The 22,314-nt window shown below is 38.1% G+C and overlaps 1 protein-coding gene across 2 annotated transcripts in view; it reads right to left on the bottom strand.

Moving 5' to 3' along the window:
- Nucleotides 1-22,314, bottom strand: part of LOC122526876 (dual specificity tyrosine-phosphorylation-regulated kinase 2-like) — a 44,386-nt gene that overhangs the window by 2,746 nt on the left and 19,326 nt on the right. The window contains exon 2 of one of the 2 annotated variants that reach the window (XR_006306235.1): nt 1,962-3,374. Coding sequence is in view for 1 of the 2 variants with exons in the window: in XM_043650499.1 (XP_043506434.1) it covers nt 2,226-3,374 (1,149 nt within the window). In the remaining variant the exon portion in view is untranslated. Of the gene's footprint in view, nt 1-1,872; nt 3,375-22,314 lie in introns of those variants that run through there. The other variant, XM_043650499.1, reaches the window with a different exon arrangement.

Raw genomic sequence — 22,314 nt, 5'->3', positions numbered from 1 at the left:
AAAGAAGCTGTCGAGAAAGTTCAAAGGTGAATTCGAACTCCAACGTCCGACATATTCAGAGCTGTTATCGTCAAAATGCTGGTCGCATAAGCTGGTGATGTATGCCGTGCATTTATGTCGAGCTCATTTTTCATTTCAGCGCAGCTCTTAGTCACGGGTATTCATTCGCGATTAAAATTAAAATTCGTAGTGTCGCTTGAAAATAATTTAACGCGGCTGAAATATTTTCGTTTGAACATTGAACCGAAAAGAGGAAAAGATGAGACATCGGAAGAAAACGTAAAAGGAGGGAAAAAAGGAAAAAGCGTGGATATTCGATTGTTATTAATTTTCCGTGTTTTACGATCGTCATTTAATCGACATCTCGACTCAAGCTGAAAGACAAGTTCAATCGCCTTTCATCAACAATTACGCAGACCTGGCCGAAATTTATTTCGAATAATAATTTGTAAATAAATTTTTGAAATAATGTTCTCCTTTTATTTGGCAAATAATGGATTTCAATTAATGGTATGTAGCTCATTTGACCAACTGAAGGAATTTGAAGCTATGCAAATAATTGAAAATTTGTCTTTAAAATAACATTCAAAGTAAGTGTCAATGAAATCAAAATGCTCAAGTGAACAAAAAAAAAAAAAAAAGAATAATCAATGGAAATCAAAATGAAACTCTAAATAATTGATCAATGTGTGTTATCACGGCAGAAATTTGTCTTAACTTTTAATAGGATTCGTTTCTCAAACATTTGATCCTTTAATAAACAAAATTTAGGAAACATTTAAAGTTGCAAATGAAAATAGTCTTTTTACTTTCTACCTGACGAAGACGAGAGGGGAGTTGTTACTATCGTCACCAAAACAAAGCCATTTCAACTTGTGTACCGTAGTTGCAGAACAAGAAATAGTAAATATAAGTTATTTCTATCAAAATAAAGATCCTGGCAATTAGTAAACAATTTATCTCGCAAAATGACAAATAAATCATTTAATTGGAACTAAATTAATTTGATTTTCGTATGAAATACTCGACAACATAATTTTATTTTACAAATAGTATTCGTTATTCTGAAGTAACAAGTAATTTGAGAACAATGTTATTTGAAAATTTTTCAAAACGCCCAGGTCTGCAATTATGCCCGATGGAAAATCAACTTTTTCCTTCTGCTCTGATATTGATAATATTACAGAGGAATCATCTGACCTAAAAAGCTTCTCGAATGACTATATTCAGCGAGGCGCATGCCCTTTGATTATTAGATTTCTCGGTTGAACGTGAAAGGCTCCCCCGTATCACGGCGCCTCGGTAATGTCTAGATATCCACGAACGAGCTTCGTCGAGCGGATCCTTCCCCTTGCTGCCATAGAGAACAGCAACGCGTCAACTGAATAAACCTCTCGACTGCTACTTCTCACCTTCGGAGAATCGATTCATCGACGTGGCGCAAATCTTTGGTTCTCCTGCTTCCCTTGGCACAATAACCTCGGTGATCATCTTCTCCCCCTTCCCCTTCTATTTTCACGATAATAGGACGCAAAGGCGACGCGCGGTAGACACGAACGAACGAACGAACGAATAATACACGCAACATGTCTCAACGTACACGTACATAGTGTACAGGGGAGGCATCTTTGCGAATCGTATCGAATGGTTGACCACAAAAGTGAATACCAAAAGCAATCGTCCTCGATTAAGCGCGACCAGATCGTGCAACGCCTCCTTTTCTCTGGACAAGTGAATTGAAGAGAAACGCGAAGCAACGTCGCCAAGTTAGGTGAGGTACATGATTCGAGGTATCGCGGATCCGATTTTCTCAGTTTCTTCGTCACTTTTCACCAGTCCTTTCTTTTCTTTTTTTTCGTTTTTTTTTTTTTGTTTCTTTTTCATTTTTTTTTCTCTTTTTTTTTTCGTAGTAACATATCGCGTAGATCACAGTAGTATCCGGAGGTCGAAGACGAGGCCACTCTCTCTCTCTCTCCCTTTCTCTCTCTCTCTTTTGACTCCGAGGAATATTCTCTCGCAGAGCGACTATATTACCACAGGCAGGAACCTACCGTTAGTAGTCTCGGTATCGTTTCAACGACCATCGAGACAGCTGAATTAATCCAACGAGTCAACGAGACACGAGGCCAGGCTAGTTACAGCGTCGACAAACAGCGTTAGAAAAAGATAGCAAGCGAGACCTCGTATTTCATATGAAACGTCCCGGTTCCTCGAGGATATCCTTGCTAATCATTGTCCACCGCCTCGAGCCACTCGAGGAACGATATGCTCCATCCGTTGGATCCGTGCGATCCATGAGTACCATGAGATCCGTGCGATCCATGCGACCCATGCGAGCCATTATTGTGCTGTTGTTTCCCTTGCAATTGATGACTATGCTGCTGTTGCTGCTGCTGTTGTTGTTGCTGCTGCTGCTGCTGCTTCTGCTGTTGCTGTGGTTGCGGTTGTTGTTGCGATGGCTGTTGTTGCTGTTGACCACCAGCAGTGCTACAACTACTACCATCACCACCACCACCACCACCGCCACTACTAGCATCGCCACTAACAACAGAGTTGAGGGACGTGTGACTGCTAATGCTCCCCGTCAGATGATTCGTTGGATGACCTCTTCCTCTTGGTCTTCCGTCGTTACGCTGCAACGCCGTATAAATGGTAGACATTGTCTGGAAGATGTCGTTCAGCTGTTTCACCTTGTTCTCCGTGTCGTTGTTGGCCTGCACGGTTGTGTTCGACTTGGTCGAGCTCTTCCGACCGGACGCGGAAGTACGGAGGCCGGACGCTGATGTAGGCGGCGCCGCGGCGGCTGCCGGCAACGCTGGTAAAGCGTCGTTCGTTTTCTCTGGAAGCTCTGGTAACCTACGGCGCAGCCATACGTGTCTCAACGCTTTGCCAGGTGTCATCCGTTGCTCCGGGTCCCATTTCAGGCAGCGATGAATGAAATCCAGGAAATACGGGTCGTCGCAGGTTTTCAACACCTGTCGGAGATTCCTGGAGCCCGGCGGCCCACGGTCTTTCCCTTTCCTGGAGAAACCGCCGTTCAACACGATCGACCCGTCGGACGTCGTCGTGACGGAGCAGTACCGCGGATAACCCTTCGAGCTGATGAACTGCTTGCGCCGTTTCGCGGATTCCAGCAAATGCGGCGGCGGCATGCCCAGCAGCTCGATGATACAGGCCAGCTGGTCCGCCTCGTCTTCGCCCGGCAGCAACGGGAAACCGGTGACCAGCTCCACCAGGATGCAGCCGAGGCTCCACATGTCGATCGGCATGCCGTACTTAGCGCCGAGGATCACCTCCGGGGCGCGATAAAAGCGGCTCTGAATGTACGTGTAGACGCGTTGGTTCTCGTAGCAGCTCGAACCAAAGTCTATCACCTGGAAAAACGTGAAATTTTTATTTTACAGATTTCGCAACGGGACGAACGAAGGCGAGAGACATGTGCCTTTATGTTTGTAACAGCGATGGAGTGAACTACCGTTTGTAACGTAAAAATGAAAATTTTATATTTGAAGTTTATAATTCAAAAAGCACTACTCTGCCATTAGTTAAAATCTATAAAAATATTTTTTATTATTTATTTGTAATCGTCAGAAATAATCATTAGTTAAAATCTATAAAATTTATCTATAAAATCTATAAAATCATTAGTTAAAATCTATAAAAACATTTTTTATTATTTATTTGTAATCGTCAAAAATATTTTTTATTATTTATTTGTAATTAATAATGGAATTTCATTGCACATATGATCAAATGGAGGATAATTATTTAATCATTCTAACGATGATTGATAAAAGTTTAAATAAAATAAATCGTTCATTATTATAAATTGAAAATAATAATCTATTTATTGAAATTATTGATCCCAATGATGAAATGAAATTTCAACAACAATAAGAATGTAGACAATCAGAATATCGTCGTGGTATAAAAATATAGCTTTGCTGTTTCTCTTGATAATTGAGACATGGCGTGTCAAATAATTACACGTGTATTACGACCAAGGAGAAATGGATCTAAATATCTATAGTGCAATTTTCTATACAAATGCAGATACGACGTGACAACTTTCGTATACTATCGTATTCTATGGCTCCGCAGATCCCGATAACACCCTTTTATGTCCTTTGAAGCATGAAAGGAAACGAAACGATAGAATATCCAAATGATACCGTAATGATGACAATGAATCTCAATAACAGGGATTAGACGCGGGTCAATAAATACCGCCATTGATAATACCGGAGGATCTCGTCTTAATGGTTCCAGAGGATCTTAAACAGTCAGTCACTCTGACGGAATGCCGTATCATTCGCAAACTCTCAGACAATGTACGCTCCGAAATCCAAGAACACCCGTCTGAAGTGTACCATGAATACTGTACGTGGTCTGCATGAAATCAGATCGGAGTATCGTTTACCGCGCATTTGCCAACAGAACGTAACAAAGTGACACGGTGTGTCCTCTCACACATCGGAAGGAACCGATTTCTGACAGTATTCCGTCATTGCCCGTGCTGTTTGGAATCTAAAGTTAAATTCAGAATAGAAAAAAAAAAAAGAAGTATTCGAATCTAGACACGCCGCGATAATTTATTGCACGTTGGCTCGAAAGTTCGAATTTTTTTGTTTCGTTCTTTTGTGGAAAAGCGGAAATTTATGTGTGGAGTTTCGATTAGAGCTCGAGTGAACGACTTGTCAGAGTCGGGACATTCCGCCTCTTGTCGTAAATTTATTGAGACGTCCGCGAAGAATAAAGGCGTGGCCCAAGAGAGAATTGACCAAGCCAGCGGATAATTTCGTGCGATCATATCTGTTTTTGCTACCGGCCTACTTTAATATTTCGGGCAACATCGAGTGCCCACACGTACGGCCAACAGAAACGCCACAGCGTTGGAGTATATCCAGGGTTATAGCGGTCCGCTGGATTTATCGGCGAACCTAGCCGCCCTATGTAAATTTCAATAAGCTACAATGTTCGATTATCTTACGAGCATCTTCATTCCTACCTGTACAAAGAAACACCGGATCCTGTATACTGAACTGAATAGGTATTAAATCATGCGAGCAAGAGAACGTCCAAGAATACAATTTTACGGCCAGAGGAATTAAGAGTATATTGTTGGTATTTTAAACGAGCTACTAAAAGTCAAAACTTACTCGCTGGAGTAACTTGTTAACTGCAAAACATCTTGTCTGTTAGAACTTGGGATAATTATAATTTTTATATTATATAGTTATATATTATGATATCATAATTATAATCTTACATTATATAGTCATTATATAATTATATATCATAATATTATAATATAATATAAATTATAATATATGCTTATTGTCAGTTTGGAATCTTTGTAAATATTAATTATCCTAAATATTACAATTTAATAAATATAATATAATATAAATTATAATATATGCTTATTGTCAATTTGGAACCTATGTAAATATTAATTATAATATTATAATTTAATAAATAATATATTATAATTTAATAAATGTAATTTAATAAATAATATAATATAAATTATAATATAATTATAAAATTATAATATACGCTTATTGTCAGTTTAGAATCTATATAAATATTAATTATCCTAAATATTATAATTTAATAAATATAATAATATAAATTATAATATAATTATAAAATTATAATATATGCTTATTGTTAGTTTGGAATCTATATAAATATTAATTATCCTAAATATTTAATAAATATAATATAATATAATATAATAAAATATAGTATTATGTTATATTATAATATTTAGGATAATTAATATTTATATAGATTCCAAACTGACAATCCTAAATATTATAATATAATATAATATAATATAATATTAGTATTACATTATATTATAATATTTAGGATAATTAATATTTATATAGATTCCAAACTGACAATAAGTATACTTACTAAAACGAGACGAAATGTTAGTTAGCGATCAGTTAAATGAATTTGTGCAAATTGAATCCGCTAAATTATCGATTTGGACGAGAAATCAGTAGAAAGAACTGACGAGTTTCCATTATACGAAGGCACATGCAGAAACTGTTTGTCTCGCAACGGCTTCGGATAAATGGAGTTCTACAATACAGCGGGAAATCTAGGTATTCTTGGAAACTCCGGCTCGAACGCAATACTTAATGCAGCACCGTGGAACGTAAAGACAGAAGATATATGGAATCAGTGGGGTAGTAGACCGACGAAAACGTACGATCTTAAATATGTATGCTCATACCGAGTGTCTTATTTGAATCTTACTCTTATCTCCAATCGAATTAAATTCAAAAAAAGACGAACTGACCATTTTTGAAGATACATGCAATTCAATTTCATCGTTCAACAACAAATGATTCAGTGCTCGACAATGCACATTTTAATTATCCCGTCTTTTCAATTTAGGAGACTTTACGCGCACGGCAGCGATCTCACGCGCGTCACCGTGCATTCCAACCTCCGCGTACATTCTTAGAAATCGCAACCAGCGGTCTGTGTCCAACATAAACATTCAACTTCTTCCACTCGATCCTCTCAATCGCTCCTCGTCCGCGCTAGACTCGGCAGATCACCCACTCGGCGCAGAGTCTATGACTCAATCAGATCCACGCTAGCCACACGTACATATCAAGCTATTCGCTTTGAAACATTGCCTCCCCGCGAACGTGTCGGTTTTTTTCAATGAGAAACCGGCGTGCACCCTTATTAAAGCGAGGCGGCACAGCACTGCCTGGAAAAGATATTGATTTTTCGCTTTCGTTCCCTCCACCAATAGACATGCATGTACACACCAAGGTATTCACGTACAAGTGTGCGAGTTGTACGAGCAAAGCAAACCGATCCAAACGATCGTCGAGTTCCCGCGCGTATAGCGCGTCAACGTAAATAGAAAGTGGCAATAGTTGATCGATTTCGATGGGCGCCGCGCCGGAAGCCCGCCAAAGGGCTACGTTCTTTGACGGAAGTCGCCCCAGAGGGACTTTGTCCTAATTTCTCTCGAGGAAACACGCACGTACGTAGGTCTACGCTTTTATAGTGAAATTATTTTATCAAAAACCAATGTCTGTCTGCAAACAATGTGTAAACGAGCATGTCCGGTTACGTATGTGCATGCAATTCTGGCTCTGGCCAGTCTATACTACACTCCCAATTCATTGCAAGTGCGGCGTTACTCTTGCAACCGCGTGTGTCACGGATTTACGACGCGTCCCATCCATTCTCGTTCATTGAAATTTCCTACCGGCTGAAAGCGTGCCACTGGATTGCAAAATAGTTTTCCAGACGTTGCCGGACAAATCGATGTGTATCCATTATGCACCTCTTTCCTCTCTTTCTTTCTTTCTTTCCTGCCTTCTTCCCCGCGGGACGAACCGCGGAGTTTAAAAGAGACCAAACGTAAAATATTCGTAACAGGATGTTCCGCAGCGATAGATCCGTAGCAGTGTGCGATGCATGTACACACGTGTACGTGTAGGACGTACGTGCAGGTTCATATATACGCTATTTGTTGGCGAGAAATTTCCACCAAGATGGCGAATTTGTTACTTTTCTTCCTCTAAGTGCAGCTAGGTTTCCAAACCCTTTTCCTCTGCTGTACTCTTTACATTAGGCTTCTCATTTATGAGTTACCCTTTCCTCTCATAAAAATAAAATACCTTCCACCCATTCTTCAAAAATGTTTTTTTTTCTTTTATTAATTTTCCTATGTCAGCTAAATAATCAAATATAAAATAACATTGCTGAAGGCGGAAAACGCCAAAAGAAAAGGAGTTAAAATAAAAACACAGAAGCAAAGTTATAGAGTTCTGATTTACAAAGAGAGACTTAACTCAAATTAACCTAGTGACATTTGTAGGCTTTTATTTTCGATTTCACATTTTAATTACACTGTAATGGCAGCATTTGTTACTTTTCTCCCTCTAAGTGCAGCTAGGTTTCCAAACCCTTTTCCTCTGCTGTACTCTTTACATTAGGCTTCTCATTTATGAGTTACCCTTTCCTCTCATAAAAATAAAATACCTTCCACCCATTCTTCAAAAATGTTTTTTTTTCTTTTTTTAATTTTCCTAGGTCAGCTAAACAATCAAACGAAACTAACTCAAATTAACCTAATGACATTTGTAGGCTTTTATTTTCGATTTCACATTTTAATTACACTGTAATGGTAGCCTAACATAAAATTGAAACAAATAATAACAAGCACAAGTCTCGCTTTGTAAATCAGAACTCTATAACTTTGCTTCTGTGTTTTTATTTTAACTCCTTTTCTTTTGGTGTTTTCCGCCTTCACCAATGTTATTTTATATTACCACATGGTTAGAAACCGCTGCTCTAGTGGATCTTTTTCTCGTTTTCAAAATATTTTCTGTTTTCTTGCTTTAAGTCCCTTGCGCTGGCAACTGGTTCGCGGACCATAACGAGTGACCGAACCGTATAGAATAATTCGTCGCTTTCTTCTTCTTTGAACTCGTCGGTATGATGTCACTGGATAGAAATGATTAAGAAGCAATAAACTTATCATTCGTTTTGCCTGGGTTACATTTAAATATACTTAAAACTGAGAAAATGTTGCAATTTGGGAAAAAAAGATTCTCGACGTTCGTGGCACGTCATTCCAGCGCAAGAGGTTAAATTAGACATTTGGAGTAAAAGCAACTTTGCATGCGTCTCTCTCCTGTGAAAATTACAAAAATATCATCAGAGCAGTTGCGACTTATTATAAATTTTATTCCATTTAAAGGACAAAACTAAAATTAAATATTAAATATTGAAAAATATGATAAAATATTAAATATTGAAAATATGATAAAATATTAAATACTAAAAATAATAAAATTAAATATTAAAGACGCATTATTATATAAAAGAGCCGTGAAATTAACATATGTCGTCGCGAAATTGTGATTTCTTTCGACGCGGGGAATAACCAGAATCGTTCTCACTCCCTTCTTGTTGTGGTAATGGTTACCATAGATAGTTATATATTGTGGAGTGAATATACATAATGTTTGTATAGAAAGACGAGTGTGGCGAGTGTGCATATAATTATGGTGTGGTGTGATCTGAGTATTTGATATATTTCATGATAGAAGAAAGAACGAATGAGAGATGTACGCGAGAACAATAATTGAGAGCATGGTGACGAGAAAGACGAGAGGCAAGAGTGAATGGATAGAGAGTGATTCAATGAGTATTAAATATTACATGTGTTTCATAATTTATAAATATTAAATCTGTTAATAATCAGTGTGTTTTTTATTCGATCCACTAACACTTGTAGTCTGGAATTGTGAGATTTGTTTCATCAGTAATTAGTAACAAAGCGTATCAGGAGATGCATTTTCAGGAAAGAGGTCAGAAACTCGTCCCGACACTCGAGACCCGCTTTATCGCAGCACCCGCGGAACGAGATACGAGGAGAAAAATGTTTATTCGCGGTTTCCCTTTCATTCCCGGCTGCGGGAACAGCGATAAAAAGAAGCTCGTTCCCCTAATTGGAGCGGCTGTTTAGCCGTGTTCCGAGGTAACAGGTGGTACCTGTGCAGCGCCTACTTATTCACGCGGAAGCCGCCCGGCCTCGAGAAAATCTGTCGTTCAAGATCCACACCGTTGTTGTTTTGTTATTGTTGTTGTTGTTCTCTGCCCTCTGGGCACGACAACGATTGCCACCGACGGAATTGGAACTCGTCGACCAACGGACCAGAATTATTTTTCCAATATCTTTCGTAACGTTTCCTCCCTTGGTGCTTCGTTTATCGATTCAACTCGTAGGCGACGTGTTCCAGAAATGTTTCATAATATTTCTAGACTTTCGTATACTCCTCCGGGGAAAAATATGGGAATTATTATATAACTTGTTATTATTATTATTATATATGTTGTTATTATTATTATTTAAGTTATACTATTATTATTATTATTATTATTATTATTATTTAAGTTATACTATTATTATTATTATTATTATTATATAAGTTATGTTATTATTATTATTATTATTATTGTATAATTTATGTTGACGTTGTTGTTGCTGCTGTTGTTGTTATTATTATTATTATTATTATTATATAATTTATGTTGACGTTGTTGTTGTTGCTGTTGTTATTATATTTATTACTATCATTATATAATTTGTTCCTGTATAATTATATGATATATAATTTATGTTCTTCTATATGTTCTTCACGATTTTTGGGATTTATTGATTCCATGGTGATTCAAAAAAAAAAATAAACACTTTGACCCACGACGTAATATGACATGAATGGATAAATCGAGTACATCATTCAAAAATGATTTTGATCTTCGATAGAAACTTCTGTACCTTTCTGTACAGGCAGCGTGTCATTTTACTCGAACGCAAACGTTCCACGTGAAATTACCCTCCCGGATGTCGCTTCTTAAGAAAACAACAAAGAGAAATGAAAATTTGGAAGGCGCGAAAGTTAGAATTTAATATCGACCCATTCGAATCTGTGAATGTCGTGTTCTTCTTTTTTTTCTTTTTTTCTTTTTAATAACGCGATTGAAATGAGTTCTTTTGGTGGAACGATAAAAAGAAAAGGATTTCTCCAGAGCGCTACGCAGACGAAGGGAGGCTTCATAGGGACTTGAATTAAATCACCATGCGCCTTTGACATATCCGTAATCAACGGCGCGCACGGTAACGCGAGCCACTGCCAGGATTTTTTTTTTCTATCGATCGTATCGAAGACCTTGACCTTTGTTGAAATTCCATTTCGCAAGGTAGCTTCCATACAAATCGACAGGTTTACATTATAATTATTCTTATACCTTATTCGCAATTACGTAGAGTACGTTACATTCGGAAGTAGAAAAGACCAGGATCTGATTTATTACTCCGACACGATATACAGGGTGTCCGAAATGCGAGTGCTCGATTTATGCGCAAACAAAGAACAAATGTCACAATTTTACCATTTAAGTTCGAGACACGCTGTATATCTCAAACGCGATAAATTTTTAATTTAAAAAGAGAAAAGGCAACTGTGTATTTTTAAACTTTAATTTTTAAACAACACTCATTTTCATTAAAATTCCACAGTACTTATTTAATTGTTCAATTAAGATCCAACAGTAACTATTAAAATCCTAAAAATCGAAATATGTTCCAAAAATCCATAATATATTCCTGAAAAATCCCCCCCTTCCCCCATAAATATCCGAAAATATCCGAATATTTTCGTGAACCGCAGAGCTATAACTACAAATTTAGTTGGCTATTAATTTCTAGCGCGGAGACGCGGGCATGAACTACGCTTTGATGTATGGAACCGAATATAATGACAAATGTTCGAAAACGGAGATTGCAATGCGGCAGAGTGCACGAAGGGAAGGTCAAGGTTCGTCAAGGAGGCCTTTAACTCTGCGATGACGATTACGGAATTCGAGGCACGCGGAAATAGAAATGTACAATGTACACGCGGAAAGCGACATCGATAATTAAAATCGATGTCACGGATCGAAAACGTGGTTTGTAACGAAAACGGCGTTAACCCGCACGACTCGATTTACCTTGACACGGATAACGGGAAACGCCGTTGTTTCGAAACGAAAACACGTTGCGTAATATCGATCGGCGTTGAATTAAGAGAGAAAAAGAGAGAGAGAGAGAGAGAGAGAACGATTAAAATTACCATGATTTGCACGTTGATGAGATGTTGTATACCGTATACGCAAAACGTAAACTCATCATAATGAGTGGTAACAGGAAGAACAGGCAGAATGAATGTTTCCACAGTGAACGGGCTCGTTTGTACGTGTAATTAATACGCATTGATCGATACGCATGTTTAGATGCACTTTTCTTTATATCCGTACGAATGGAAATGATCGATTTCGGACGCGTTATACTATTTTCCGTTTCTACTCTATTATTCTATTTTCACTGCTTTTTTTTCACACACTGAAACATGATTGTGTAATAACAGATTGCGTCTAATTATAAGTATATAATTATTAAGCGTTATTATTCTTTTCACATGTAATTAAGAATTACGCAATGAGTATTAGTTCATTGAACCTAAGCTCGGGGTATATTGTTAGCCTGAAACTTATAAATACCGACGTGTTCTGACGTTACAGAGATAATACGAATAGAACTAGATATATTTTGCTAGCAGTGTACATTTGAAGATTGAAATCTACGTGACCAACTCGACAATCGTATGACTCTGCATGGTATTATACTTCTCAAACGTAGAACAAAAATAGACACAAATTATCCTGAATTGACATTTATCACTAAAGCATGAACCTATGATTATCCGACCTTACAAGTTCGTCTGTTCTATACACTTTACTTTAGCCTTTCAGTCTGATCAATCTCAATGAAGGCTTGATTTTCAAGTTCCCGAAGTCTCCAATATTTTCGACTCCGAAAAGAACAGACGAATCTTCGGACATAAAAAGAAATCATAACGTCACTCGAAATGTATATCACTTTATTCACACATCATTGAGACTTGTAACATTAATAATTAAAATAACTTATTAACGTCAAACAAACTTCCTCTACTAAACTTCTACTATTATTTCTATCAAACGTTATAAATAATGATTATGATGAAAAATGATCTATACAAAATTCTACGATTTCAGAGTAGGTATTATCTGTCTCTTTTGACATAATCAACGGGAAGTCTGAAGTATCTTGAATAACGTAGTGGATGGTCTACCAATTTTGGAGAACTTCTGCAATTTTCTGCATGGTTTCTATCGGGTCTGAGGGAAGCACGGCGATCTGAATTAAATCCCGTGCACACCACTTCACTCCGTACGGACTTCAATGACCTACATGCGTCCAAATCAAATTCAATGAATCCGATATGACTTGTATCGAGTGTAATGAACCCGGCATCGAGTTCGACGAACCAAGTCGTCTGCATTGAACCTAATGCGTTCATATCGGCTCCAATAATCCTAATGCTGTCCGCATTACGTCCGATGGTTCCGAAATTATATGCACTGAATCCGATGTCGGAATACCTTCCCCGCAATGATTTCAAAATACGGAAATCCCACACCGATCGAGTGTCGTGTCATTTTTCGACACCTGATAATAATCTAACGACAACAAGGACCAAGATCGGCGCAGACGTTCTAATTAAATCCCCCTGCAAACACAGTATTCTCAATATCTTCGTTGTTCGAGAAAACTAGCAGAAAGATCGATAAAGTATTGTTTTAAAACTCGTGAAACAGTCGTTTCATAAAGAACTTTCGATCACGAACGATACGAGTTTCTTCTCGATCTTTAGCAGCGAGATCTCTCCTTGGAACAGTTGCACGAAGCCATTTACGTGGAAATCGTGCTGGAAATGAGTTGAGCGTCGCGCAGCCACGGACGCGGCTAACGAACGTTTAGGATTCCACGCAGACGGGCGATCCGCTTTATTGTTGAATCGGTGTCCCCCGAGACGATAACCGCAGCATAACTGTGAGTCACACACACGCGCGAACACACACACACACACACACACCGGTGACGACCGCGGGGAGGAGCCGATGTTGGCCCAGGCTCGTTACGGTTCCGGTTACCGCTTTTCAGCTCGCGATCGATAAACTCTGACTTCCACCCCCGTGGGGTTGGAAGGATAGATACTCCAACTGGATAAGATAACAAACATTTTTACGTTTCCTCGCCAGCTCGTTTCGACCGGCGTGTTTCAATTATAGAAATTAACCTCTTGCGCTGGATTGACGTGCCGCGCACGTCGGGAATTGTTTGTCCTAAATTGCAACATTTTCTTTCAGTTTTAAGTATAACCCAGGGAAAATAAATAATAAATTTATTACTTGTCAATAATTTCTATCCTATATAGTGACATCATACCGACCAGTTCAAAAAAGAATAAGAAAACGAATTATTGTATACAGTTCGGTCACTCGTTATGGTCCGCAATCAGTTGCCAGCGCAATTGGTTAAAACACATACGTTACAAGGAGAATTTAGTGTAATTAGATTGTTTCTGGTTGCGCGAAGGTCAATTATTATTTTTCAAATACAAATCACGTATCTAAATGGTTTTACAATTCTTAATTTATGCGGCAAGTCATTCTCTATTAATCTTTTGCGCTGGAATGACGTGCCACGCACGTCGAGGACTTCCTGTCCCCAAAATTGCAATATTTTCTCAGTTTTATGTATATTTAAATGTCCAGACGAAATAAATGATAAGTTTATTACTTCTCAATAATTTCTATCCAGTGACATCATACCGACGAGTTCAAAAAGAAAAAGAAAGCGACAAATTATTGTATACGGCTCGGTCGCTCGTTATGGTCCGCGAGCCAGTTACCAGCGCCAAGGGGTTAAATAAAAATACTAATGGCGATTGTCTAAGCGGCCGGTTAATACGCTTAACAGCGTGACCCGCGTAATTAAGAAATTAGACTAACTGCAATTCCAAACGATCAGTTTGGAATTGCTTCGCCCGTTTTATCGTATTCGATATACATATTTCGCTTTTGATACAGAGCGCGATAAAACTCGATGTGAATATTAATTTTATTTCGAGCGGAGCGAACGTTCTTCTTTTTTACGCGTTTAATACGCAATGTATGATTGCGTATTTTAGAACCCAGTGCGTTCCAGTTGGCATTACAATTGTGTTATTACAACGCACGTGACATCGCACTCGAATGTGGGATGCAGGATTAATCTATTCCGTACACGGGATTTCGCGCGAGAATTTTTACCGCCGACGATTTTTGAACGTTATATAACGAGATCGCGATACAAATCCAAATGGAGTAGTCTAATTGAATCTGTAAGTATTAGGGGCACCCGTGAGTAATGCTTAACGTTTGTTTCAAATTTAATAAATATTGCCATCTAATGACAATAAATTGACTTGTTATAACACAACCTATGTTCTAGTTAAGTACATTGACATTTAGTGTGCTTATTGTGAAATTATGTTATAGAAAACTGTATTAACTCTTAAATAAAATAAAATTTTGTACAGTATCAAAAATTACTTATGGGTAGCCCTAATATATATCTGAAATACTCCAAAACCCATATACTATAATATACTATACTATAAATACCATATACTATAATGTAATACTATACTGTAATATACTATATATTATAATACTATACTGTAATATATTATGTACTATAATACTATACTGTAATATACCTTATATTATAATACTATACTGTAATACGCTATATATTATAGTATATTATAGTATAGTATAGTATAGTATACTTGGCTCAATTACAATGGAACCTTATAGACCATACATTTTGAAAAATATAATTAATCGCTCGAATTTGGTCGTTTCCCGAAAATATGATTAATCGATCGATTGATCGCCAGACTCTGTGCATGTCCAATGTTTTTTTTTTTCGTTCGACCATTGCCATAAAGGGGCAGATTTTGCGAGAAAAAAAAAATTACCTCGCCGGTGCACGGCAGAGGTAATAAAAATCCGATCAGTCAGTGAACAGGTTAAATCGCGCCGTTTTGCCGCATCGTTTTCATCGAGAGGGAAAATCGATATCGCGAGGCGTGCCACCACGCGCAACCAGGTCGCGCGACATTTGTTGTAACTCACGTCCCCGAACGTTTATGAATAATAATTCGACGATAACTTGAAACATGTACGCGCATAGAAAATCTTGCGAAGCGTTCGGCCAGGCTGGTCGCGCTGGAACAACAAAGTTATTGCCAAGGTCGGCTGTAACATCTGACCGGAAATGCTTCGGCTGCCTCCGGTCCCTATGCTGTTCGTTGCTGTTGCATCTTCGGCAAACAATCGACACGCATATACGGCATATCGTATTTAACTATCGTGCGTATCGTAGCATCTTAATTCGCACTCCCCCTTTTATTGTATTCATATTAGAGAGAAGCACGATCGTACGCAACAACCTAATGTGGCTTGTTTTGAAAATTTCTTCAGGAATCCCTCGTGGTCTGATTAATTTCTGTTTTTTTTTTTTTCTTTTTACATTTCAATTACATTCATTTACATTATGTATTATATTTCAGTTATATTTCAATTATATTCATTTATATTATATTTTATATTTCAGTTATATTTCAATTATATTCTCTATATTAAATAAATTTCACTCGATTGAAAGTACCTAATAGCAACAACCTAATGTCGTTTTGGAAATTTCTTCAGGACTCCCTCGTGGTTTGATTAATTTCTTTTTTTTTTCTTTTTATATTTCAATTACATTCATTTACATTATGTATTATATTTCAGTTATATTTCAATTATATTCATTTATATTATATTTTATATTTCAATTATATTCGTTTATATTACACTTTATATTTCAGTCATATTCATTTATATTATATTTTATATTTCAGTTACATTTCAATTATATTCGTTTATATTATACTTTATATTTCAGTCATATTCATTTATATTATATTTTATATTTCAGTTATATTTCAATTATATTCTCTATATTAAATAAATTTGACTCGATTGAAAGTATGTGAAAACAGTATTTTAATAGTATCTATATTTCTTTTCTGCTCAACAATTGTTTATACAATAGAAAGGGGGAAAAGATAATACGTGACTAATACATATTGTTGCGTACTCTTTATACACAAAAGAGCATATTGTGCACCAGTGGCATACGCGATTCAATTACGTTGGAATTCGAATGAAGAAAAGCTGTGCAGCTTTCGTAAATGAAATGCCAAACTAATGTAAAAGCAAGTAAAATGTAAATGACGAGGTAAATTTGGAATATTATCGTGAAATTATTTAAACAAGAATCAACGAAAAACTATAAGGAATTAATATTTAATGTTGCAAGTATGCAGTATATTCCATAATATCAATGATTTAATTTTAACTGACCTGATCAATTTCAATATTCGTCTACTGCACTTATGCTTTTTAATATCTTAATCTAACTTTCCAATATTGTTGGCCACATACATTTGTAGACCTTCATTAATAAATTTGATTATATGATTTATCCGATGAATTTATATATGATACAGATCAGAACTGTGATAGTCAAAATGTAATTATCGATTTATTGTTTGTTATTCATTTAGATTCTACAAAAGTGTTCATCGATTGATCGATCATCTTTTATAATCAAACCTAACAATCAGCAGATACCCTAATACTCGCTGCCAAATATACATGCTATATAACTACTGTACATTTTGAGAAAACAATAGAGTAGAAAGTTCGAAACACAATCATGTCAACAAGAATGTCCGGCTGAACGGAAGAACGTTCTTCCGGAAACGAAAAGTTCGAACAAAGACGAACGTCGCCGTTAATGAAAGTGAGTGTCTTGGGGTGAAACAGAATTCGCCGTCTCGTTTGATCGAACTGTCGTTTCTGCGATTCTGGTGGTTGCAAACGATCGTGCAATCTCGTCCAAAAAACCTCTATCACCCGTTTCGGCATTAAAGTTATTAATTAAAATTCGAGTTCACGCCGTTAGAACTCGTAACAAGTTACGCGAACCGTCGAGAATAAAGCGGTGGACAATAAGCGCCCCCCTCCTCTTATTCACTGTATCGTTGCAACCAGGAAATGAAAAACAATTAAAAACGATGGAAATATCGGTGAAACAAATACACTCGGGTGGAGGCGCAATAATAGAGACGAAAATATGAAAGATAAACGCGGAAGCGACCGGAATACGATCGCTGGTTTTTGAAAATATTTCGCGCAACTCCCCCCCCCCCTCCGTAGGTTCATCAAAGGGCAGGGGAAAGGCGCAACAACGAAACGAAAACTATACGTCTCTGCCATTCGATATTTGCGTGAACATAAAATTGAAGTATCAATATTTAACGAACCGTGACGATGTTTTGAACACGGCGCGGCGTGCACCGGGGAGGCTTTTGACGGGTGGCCAGCCGGATATTGTAGGATACACACACGGCTTGTTTCCGTTGTCAGTTTGCGCTATTCTTTCCACTCCGGATTTGTCCGACGTTTCTCACAAAGCTCTCTTTCCCTGCCATCCGCGTCTCACTTTCTCACTCTCTCTTTCTCTTTCTTTCTTTCTCTGTTTCTCACCGTCTCCGCTTATAATCGACGCTTTAATATGCGCGTACGTTCGAACAATGGTCGAAGGGGAAATTGTGTTTTTAAAGAAGGAAAGGGAACGAAACCGGAGGCGGATCGATTGAAACGGATAGGACGAATATCGATTGTACCTAATCGTGTCGATCGTATTTAATTGTTGAACAACGTTCACGCGCGTCTACTTGGTTATTACATTAACCTCTTGCGCCGGGACGACGTGTCACGCACGTCGGGAATATATGGCCCAAAATTGCAACGTTTTCTCAGTTTTGAGTATATTGAGATACAACCAAAAACCGGGTAAACGAAAACCACGCCAGCGGAGGAGTGGCCATTGTAATTTCGGACAGATATGATTCTACTGAAATCTTATTAAATTCAAACTTAGAAGAATGCCACACCACAGAAACCCAAAGAAATACGGAATCAACGCAAACATAAACCTGACTTCTCAAAATGACATACAAAAAGTATTATAATATCTCAAAAACATAAACTACTACACACATATCTAATGGCACCGTCGTCGCTAATGACCCCGCTGTCGATGCGACGTTAAAGAAAAATAGAAGAAGAAGAAGAAGAAATACAACCGAGGCAAAACAAATAATAAATTTATTACTTTACAAATAATAAATTTATTACTTCTCAGTAATTTCTATCCAGTGATATTACCAATGAATTCGAAAAGAAGACGAATTCTTGTATACGGTTTGGTCAGTCAGTCAGTTGCTAGAGCAAGAGGTTAATGATTTGTCGAATAATCTTTAAAGCACCGGAAACACCGCTTCGTGAGGGATATCGAATCAGGCAAGTCTTGCGAACTGTGCGCTCTGTGACAAATTGATGATAATGGAACGGTGATTTCGCGCTGCGGATCACGCGGATTCGTCGTTTCCGGTGGCGCTTCGCCTGTAGCTGGGACAATTGAATTGAAAAGCATGACGAGTGATTTCTTGTATAATTAATTACTGTTGTATTATATGTATGTATGTATATATATATTATCTTATATAAAATATGATGACGACTTGCGTAGTAAGTATTTGAGTTCAACTCTTGAAAATTTCACTAACAAAATATTAAAATATATATGTGACGAATGATTTCTTGTATAATTAATTATTTTTAAATGATGTAGGATATATAAATAATTAATTATACAAGAAATCATTCGTCACATATATATCTTAATATTTTGTTAGTGAAATCTTCAAGAGTTGAACTCAAATACGTACTACGCGAGTCGTCCTCATATTTTATATAAGGCTGTCGTCGATACGATTTAAAAGAAAAAAATATTCAAAACGTACAGAAAAAGTATATGCACGTTACAAAAGAATATTCAACATACAAAAGAAAAAAGAGTATATTACAAAAAACAAAAAAAAAAATATTCAGTATCCGACATAACGGCGATGAATGCTTCAACAGCAGTGGTTTCACTCCAATTTTATCAGCGCACCCGGAGAGAGCCGACACTCTTAGAAAATGGCGAATCTTCACCGACCGCGGAAACCTTCTCTTCCAGCCCCTGATATCTCATTTTCCCTCAATTACCACAATTCCGCGGGCACGGCCGCGAGAGAACACGACGCCGGATTTTTCCAGGATTTCGCCGACGAATCCGGCAGTTCCGCTGTGGCCTAGTTTGGCCGATTCAATCAGGGGTCCGCGATTAGTTTAAAAATTCATCGCTTCGACCGGAAAAAGGGATTCGTCGTTCGAACGGGGACACGACAGACCACCGTCACTGTGACGACGACGACGACGACGGGCAGGGCTGCCCTGTGGAATTTCTGTATCGACAAACAGGCAGAGAATTAGCCGGGTCGATGAAATTGTCCCCACTGTCGCGACACACGTCGCCGTAACACACGTATAGCTGTCGTCGTGTTTTCGTCGTTGAATTCTCGAACGATCCTCGAGTACATCTCCAAACTCGCTTCTTATTTTCCCCGTCTCGCGGAAAACACAAGCTGGGAAGACCTAATTAATTTTCAATTATAGTTCCCCCCCCCCCCCTCTAACCATCCGATGTAATTTAGCCCTTCTATTTCAGTTAGTCACGCGACGTTGCACTTGACGCACGATCAGCTTCTGCATCATCGCGGGAGAGGAGTGCATCGTGCAAGAAGAGATAGCAACACTCTTTCACACTCTCTATCTCTCTCCTCTTATTTTGTCCTTCTACTTATCGCGATAGAGGAGAGTCGTTGCATAAGTTGTCGACGATGTTGCGCACACGGCGAGCAGATAAATAAATTATCGCTCGCCGATGCGCGTTTATCGCGAATCGGAGACGAAACTGAACGTTGGATCAATTGTCGAGTTTGGTACGAAATTTTGAAAGATTGGACGAGAGCGCAAAGAGGGTGATCAAAGTCTCTCTTTTATCGGAGTAAATAACACTCGGGAAGTTTTCTTCGTCGAGGTTCTTTTTGTTATTAAAGTTGTAGTAGGAGTAATTTTAAGAAGAAAGGGAAAGAGCGAATGAAACGTTTGATTTGAGAGTTGAAGTTTAATCGAAAACACGAATCTTTCTATGTAGGTACTTACGAACGGTCGAGGTATTATTAAAATGAAACATGTATGCTTCATGTTTAACTTGCTCCAGAAAATTCTCTTACAATTAGAATGCTCCAAGTGGCACAGATTCCTCTGAACTCGTAAATTTCCAATAAAGACCTGCTCTAGAGTTACTTCACTCTGAAAGAGATCTGGAAACGAGCTGCAACAGCTTTTCAACAGTTTATCAATGAAAAAAAAAAAAAAAAAAAAAAAGAAAAAGACTGGTATTTACAACGCGGATGGGTACACGAGAAGCGAAAGATGAAATATATCGAGGAAGCTAGCGCAAACGAACGTTTTGTCCGCGAAATAAAATTTCAACAGCCGCGAGAGAGTGGTATGTATACATGTAGGCTACAGAGGCACGGTACAGCAAAAGGACGAACCCAGCAATTCGTATCCAGCGTGGAAAACCGGTCCAGTCCTCCGTGTCGCGGAAGTGCCACAGGCTGGCCTGCCAAGTCTAACGTCGTGTGCTCGATTAAAGTGAAACAATGAGAAGGCTCGATTCATTCACCGATCGACGCTGACATCCATTAACGTCGACGAGGCAGAAAATTCGGAATTAAAAAAACAATCGAGAGGAAGGAAATTGTCCATCTTCGTTTCAGAACAGTTTAAAATTTTCAAAAAATCGATTTGTTTTTTTGTGTATGTGTGGTTTTAAACAGTAGTTTGAAGTCATAGAAAATAAGATACAAAAGGTCCTGGCCTTTAAAACGACTTATTTATAATAATAAAACCGCGGATACAGAACAATTGAATTTGCATCACTGTTTACAACTTTAAGGAGTATTATAAAGTGTAAATCGTGTGATTCAAATATTATTTACTTCCAAAGTATTCGTAATTTTTAGGCCCGTCAAACTGCCCTGCCCCCCTTAACGAGAGACTCTACATCTTTTCGCGGGGAAATTCTCGAGAATATTTGAGAAGCAATTCTACGAATTTATTTGAGAAAGCTGTGATTGTTGATATCGTTAAGAATATTGTTAAGAATTGTTGAATATAATTTTCATCCATATTGTTAGATATACAGTTGCAGCCCTTTTATCGATTTCTTGCTGTACTTTTTCTCGTCCCTCGACGTATGCAAATTTACAGCGTTTTTCTTGCGTGAACCTCGTTCAATTACGCGCCACGAAAATGCCGATTCCTTTGACACGAAGTACGCGCGGGCGATTTAACGTTCATGGAAAGATTTACGCAAAGAAGCAGCGGGGAGAATCGAGTCGAGTGCAGAGACGAAACGGAACACAACGAACGACAGTGGTTCCCGTAAATACGAGACAAGCTGTTCTCTACACTATATGTATTTCAATAATCTTCGTTTTCCGGGCGAAGAAAGTTGAACCGCGAACGAAACGAACGATCGCTTTGCTCACGGCCGCGGTTCACGCAAACAAAACTGCAGGCTAATAAATTCATTGGAAATTTCCTCGGAGAATGCACACGGTATCTCTAACAATCTTCGAGTGAACGGAGAAAAGAAACACGGAAGATACTCATGCGGGAAGTAGGGAAGAGATTGAGCACGAACGACGGAGGAGAAACGAAAGTGTTTGTTCTAACGGACGTATAACGAATGATTCGACTAATTGTAAATTAGAGTGCGACACGTGGCAAGAATGTGTGGCGTGCATGTGTCACCGTGATGTGATTTAGAAACGA

The sequence above is a fragment of the Frieseomelitta varia genome, unplaced genomic scaffold (genome assembly GCF_011392965.1).
Source record: "Frieseomelitta varia isolate USP_RPSP 00005682 unplaced genomic scaffold, Fvar_1.2 scaffold_201, whole genome shotgun sequence".
Classification (NCBI taxonomy): domain Eukaryota; kingdom Metazoa; phylum Arthropoda; class Insecta; order Hymenoptera; family Apidae; genus Frieseomelitta; species Frieseomelitta varia.
Note: the sequence above shows the minus strand (reverse complement) of the source record. Positions and strands in the feature narration are given on the sequence as shown.